The 6,000-nt window shown below is 39.1% G+C and overlaps 1 protein-coding gene across 1 annotated transcript in view; it reads right to left on the bottom strand.

The window, feature by feature from the left end:
* Positions 1-359: 359 nt before the first annotated feature.
* The window catches only part of sema3ab (sema domain, immunoglobulin domain (Ig), short basic domain, secreted, (semaphorin) 3Ab), a 29,330-nt gene continuing 23,689 nt past the window's right edge, over positions 360-6,000 (bottom strand). Inside the window, exons 16-18 of the mRNA XM_069161915.1 lie at positions 4,555-4,622; positions 3,321-3,466; positions 360-3,064 (exon numbers count right to left, since the gene is read on the bottom strand). Of these exons, the coding sequence (XP_069018016.1) occupies positions 2,528-3,064; positions 3,321-3,466; positions 4,555-4,622 (751 nt within the window). The 3' untranslated portion in view covers positions 360-2,527. The remainder of the gene's footprint in view (positions 3,065-3,320; positions 3,467-4,554; positions 4,623-6,000) is intronic.

Here is a 6,000-nt window from a genome sequence, read left to right as displayed (position 1 = left end):
TGAGGCACACCATAGTACACAGCTTCACTTTTCAATACACAGTACAGGAGACGATCACGCTGTCTTTTAAAACCACGTTGTTTTTTAATATATAACCAGCTATGTTCATTACTTCAGCTAAATAAATTATTAATTCGTTAATTTTCTTTGTCAGTAGACAGTTCTTGTCTGGTTAGAGAGAAGAAAAGTACAGCACTAAATGAATCCTAACAATAAGTGAATAATAGTTTTCTTCATTTAATATGGAGATGTGCAAGCAACTCCAAAACCTAATCTGATAATCTACACTGCATGAATTCAACATATATCATGATAGCAGCAGGACATGGTATATTAAAAATATTTAATGAAACCAGAAGTGTATGAAGAGACATTTATTAGATCAGTAGAATACATCACCATCATCATCATCATCATGCCAAAAAGCAGCAACAGCAGCACTTCATTTCCTCACTTCCACTGTATGTCCAAGACAGGTCCCCTACACTTTCTCTTTATAATAATGATCTTATCATAAGCACATCCACAACTCTGATGATCATCTTATTTTGTTAGATTAAAATCTCTGGAGGCTGGCTCCAGCTGTTTCTCATCGTCCTCTGTCATGGCTTCCAAAAAGCAGTTAAAGCTCGCAAACACCCATTACACAAGGTTATGTGACATACTGTCGTGTTGCAAAGCTCAACTGTTCATTGTTGTTAAATGGTCTGTGGACACTGCAGTCCATAGAGAGATCATGTTTAGTTCTTTTTTTTTTTTTAATCAAGTACACAGTTTAGAGTCCTAACAGAAATAATATGTACATCTTTGAAATAGTTACTATTGTGTACTGTATAAGGAAACGACAATTTAACGGTGACAACATCAGACTAGTATATCATCGCCATAGCAAAACAGGAACACTACAATAGTATTCACATGCACTAGTACATAGTGTCATATTTGTCAAACATAGACAATAGTATATATATTTACATGATGTTCACAGCTACATTCCAGTTTGTGTTTGTATGAATTGTTTAGTTAAAGATTGATATATTCTGAAAAGAGTTTTTTTCATGTTACATGCAGTGAAATGAAGCTCGTACACTGCGCTGCCTGTGAAGAATATGAATATGAGTCATTAAATGTGGAAGAAAAATACAGTATTGATCCTGGCTTATTGCTCAGTGCATTTGATATGTGATGCATGTGATATTAACCAAAACTGATAAATAACTTCCAGTCGTACAACAGTATTTGTGATAATACAGAATTTCTTTTACAAGATTGGTCCTGTAAATCAAATTAATCAAACCAAAGGATAAATTGTAAGAAAAGAAAAGAACAAGCCCACACATTAAAAAATATGTTCACAATGTACAGATTTGTATATCAATAAATACACAGGTGGTGGAAACAAAGCGTATACAAAGTATAATTAAATAAACATGGAAGATCTCAGTGTGATATTTTGTGCACTGAGATGATGCAGTTGTCAAACATACATATAAAGTGACACTAAATTTAAAAAAATATTGAAACTAGAAGTAATCTGATTATTAGAAAAATGAGAAAGTAAACACAATAATAAAAACCTGTCTTTGTTTGGAAAGCTTATCTAGGGCATTGACACACAGACTAGTACAAAAATCTCCCTGTTTACAACTGCATTTGACAGTTTTTCTTAAATAAATTTCTATCTGGGAAACCAACATGAACCAACTAGACAACTGCAAGCCATTCTCTTTAGTATGAGGAGACATTATAGAATACAATATTTACACATCTTAGTTACATTATTAGATTTTCCGAACAAATGGTGATTTTTTTTTTTTTTTCCTGCTAGTTTCTTGCAGTGCTCGGGGATTAATTCTTTCTCATGTTGACTGATTAATAATACCAAGAAATACCAAATATTCCACATCGTCCTCTTCATGAGCTTCACTTATTAGGTCCCGAGCACCGAATGGTGCGAAAGCCCTATTGTTATTTTATTGTTGTGATTCCACTGCAAGTCCATTTATACTCCAGACTGTTGTTGTTTTTTTAAATACAATCACCTTCTCTTCTTTCATATGTGTAGTAGAAAAGAGATTATTTTTAGGTCTCTATTTATTTGCACACTGACGAAGACACCTAACTAGCGTACCATGACACAATGCCATTGCCACAGCCATCTCCACAAAGAGTCAGTGATGCCTATAGGGTGGGTATATGCACCCAGTTCTTGTGCTGTTTGATGTCCCTCTGTAGAGTCCAGGCCACAGAGGCCAGCTGAGATAATATGCTCCAATGGTCTGGCGTGACACAACATCCTGTTTCCTGCAGTCCGTTATACTGTAAACATCGCTGCCCACGCACAAAACACACCAGCTGGCAGACCAGGGTGGTATTTATTTTTTTGGGTTTAACTTTTCTATTCAGTCATTGTGGAAGAAGTCTGTTTCTCAGAATGAAGGAGAAAAACGTGATAAGTTAATCAGGTTTACAGAATGAAAACTGGGTGTGGTTTCTAGTCTTAGTGCTAAAAGTCTAGGTTTAAAGGTCAGACACTGCGGGGGGCCCTCTCCAGTTCATGGGTCCTGCGGTTGCGCCCCTTCTGCCTCTCCTGCAGGTGTTTCCACTTGGCTGGCAGCCCTTGAGCGTGCATGTGGTTGTGAGGGTTCACCACAGCCTTTTGCTGCTGCTGCTGCTGTTGGTGTGTTTGTACTTGCTGCACCAGGTGAGCTTTCTGCTTCCTGTGCTTCCTCTCCCTCTTCCAAACCTGCTCACAGAACTCGTCCACAGTATTCAGCGTCGGGTGATTGACCAAAGACAGGAAGTCTCTGTACCAAAGCTTTTGATTGGGAGTTTCTCTGGGTGAGGAAAAGTCATGGGCGGGTACACTGGCTGGGGCCTCTTCATCCCGATGCAGAAGATCCTCCAGCCGATCGGTGTCGATGACCTCTAAGTTAACCTTTAGCACTGTCTGCATGAAGCCATGCTCCACTGCCTGGCACAGATAGATGCCTGAATCCTTCTTGTTCAGTGTGCGAATCAGGAGGCCCTGGTCTGTGCGGATAAAACCTTCTTCTGATTTTATCTAGAGTGAGAAAATTGTGAGGAGGATAGAAACAGTGAAGGACAAAGAGATTAAGATGAAAGAAAAAAATGAGAGTCAGCAAATCAAAATACGCTATCATGATGTCATGCTGCCCAAAAGTCTAACCAGCTGCGCTGATCATTGCTGTTTTAATTACATACAATTTATTTCACTTTATTTCAGTTAACTCTGACATCAGATGTATCCGAGTCTATTTCACGAAAACAAAATAAGTATGTGCTGAAGAGCTGCCAACCTCTTGTTTGCGGTCATCAGTGGAGTGTTGATACTGCCAGTATGTCATGGCTCGCTGGGACTTGGGACTACACTCAAGGAAAGTGCTGCTGTTCTCCACACCATACACAGTCTTATCCAGGAGGGTTGCCTGTCCGCTTAGTTCGTCTAGAAAAAAAGAAAATCCAATTTACTCACAAGTTTTAAAGTGAATGTTTTCTATGTTTTGTTGCAAGTATTCCAGTTTGACCGAATGTTACATGATTTACAAGCAAAAATGTAGAAACAGCACTTTAAAGTCAGCTTTTGTGACTTTCAAAACCCTCTCCGCTTTTGTGCTTTTCTCTGTGACGAAAATACTTTGTTCTCCAATTACTGCCAGTGTTAGGGTACTGCTTTTTTTACATTATTTTATCACAATGTCCTGTTTCTTTTCTTATCCCACTCAATCATGTGCTGAATAGACAGCTCGCACCAACAGTGGGAGTAACTACAAAACATTGCCTGTGACTAAAATTTGGGTTTTACATACAGCCGAGAATGTGCTAAGCTTTGTTCTGATGATTCTCTTAAAGCTTAACAATTCAGACTCCAGTGAATTTTGCCAAATACTCATACAATAATATAATAATTATCTCAAAACACTGATATTGAGTCTTTTATATTGTATTTTGTTTTTTATTATTTACAAATAAAAGATTTGCTGCTTTTACTGCATCGGCAGCAACAGGTAACAGTATCTTTGTATGAGTCTGAACTTTTCAAATTGGCAGCTTTTGATATATTTATTTAGTCTTTTTGTCTCTTTTAGTTAAATAAAAGGAATGTGATTAAGTATATTATGTATTAGTATAATATGTGATTGACTATATTAAACCCCATTCAGAGTCTTGTTTTTGGACTGAGGCCACTAACAGACTGGAGGGCTTGGCGACAGAGAGGAGGCTTGGAGGAATTTTGACCATGTTAATTATAAGCTTCACATGGACCGTCCCTAATCTTCACACCACTAGAAAAAATATAAAACACGCAGATACAACACCACAGACATTCAGCTGGCTTCTCTACTCTTTTGATCATGTCAAGAGAGGCCAGCAGCTGCTGATATGCTGCAATTGTAAAATGCTTCAGCATAACCATTTTGAATTTCAGTCTGCTTCAGAATCACAATGAAATTACAATTAACACGAGTAGATTTTATTACACATTGCCTGGATTATATCACAGTTTGTAAAACACATTTTTGTTTGAAGTACCGTGGTGTTGCAGATCTGAGCACTGTGTGAGTGGGTCTCCGTTCCTGATGTCTTGCCTCCTTGTTCTCCTGCAGAAACACAAATATAAACACCTTCATGAGTCAGCAGAGACACCAGCTTTATATGTGTGTGTGTGTGTGTGTGTGTGTGTGTGTGTGTGTGTGTGTGTGCGTGTGCGTGTGTGTGTGTGTGTGCGTGTGTGTGAGAGAGAGAGAGAGAGAGGGTGGGATTGGGGGGTGTTAGGGGGTGTAGACGCGCAGGGAGTTTGTATGTGGGTCTAGGTAGGAGTGTATTTGGAAGGGGTTAAGATGTGCAACAATAGTGGAGGCCAACATAAACAAATAAACAGCCAGCAGTTGGTAGTAGAAAAGCTTTAATTATAGGGTGTGTATGACAGAGGAATTCAAAATGAATCAATCACTAAAGCCTGTCATCTCTCTATGCTGCAGATGCAAAAGAGATGGAGTTTCATGTTTAGTGTCAAACATTACCTTGAGGATATTTTCTGCAAACAATACTTGAAGCAACTATGGAGATACCACAGCAAACTGGTAATTTCTCCCCCTCCTCGTCCCATTGTTCTGACCCACAGCTTGTGTGTTGGTAATTGGAGGTAAAAGTATGAACTGGCTGGCTTATTGTTGAATGCAGGACTCAAGAGGCCAACTAACAGTGAGAAAAAGATACTGTGCAGCTAGCATTTAAATCAATAAACATCATGAAGCTATGAGTGGGAGGCTGCACACAAAACACACACACACACACACACACATAAACACACAAACAGTAAATCAGTCCACTACTATAACCACACTAGCACTGAACCTCCAACACCTACCTCACCCCTGGTTCACCCAGGCAGCCTCCAGACATCACTGACATCGGTTCTCATTTACAGTAAACACACGAGGCAGGTTATATTTCTAGCTTTCTGGTAGAAACTTGACCCTATATCTTTAGGGCTTTTTGGCAAATACACAAAGCCTCCACTATAAGTATGCCCTGGCTCCAGTGGTGAGTTGCTGCCTGACGGCATATGTCCTCAATCTGTATCTGAAAAACCTTTTCATATAATCAGGTTTTACTTCACTGAAGTATAGTATATGTTAAACAAACATAATTCTTAAATAAGCATAATTCAGTCATGCTTTCTACACTTGGTCTGTTTAAATCCAAAGCAGCTTGGTGTGTGTGTGTGTGTGTGTGTGTGTGTGTGTGTGTGTGTGTGTGTGTGTGTGTGTGTGTGTGTGTGTGTGTGTGTGTGTGTGTGTGTGTGTGTGTGTGTGTGGTGTGTGTATCACATCCTAAGTGTTGTACTTGCAGTGTGTTTCACCTCAAGACCTGGCCTGATGTGCTAAAACATTAGCTGTTGGAGTTATCATTCTGTGTGCATTGGAGGCCGCGTTTTAAAGCTGTGATTAGCTGGTTGTACAACGTGTTAAGCAG

The sequence above is a fragment of the Embiotoca jacksoni genome, unplaced genomic scaffold (genome assembly GCF_022577435.1).
Source record: "Embiotoca jacksoni isolate LCO1_2020_lvr unplaced genomic scaffold, fEmbJac1.0.p SCAF_3, whole genome shotgun sequence".
In the NCBI taxonomy this organism is placed as follows: Eukaryota; Metazoa; Chordata; class Actinopteri; family Embiotocidae; genus Embiotoca; species Embiotoca jacksoni.
This window is presented reverse-complemented; position numbering and strand designations above follow the sequence as displayed.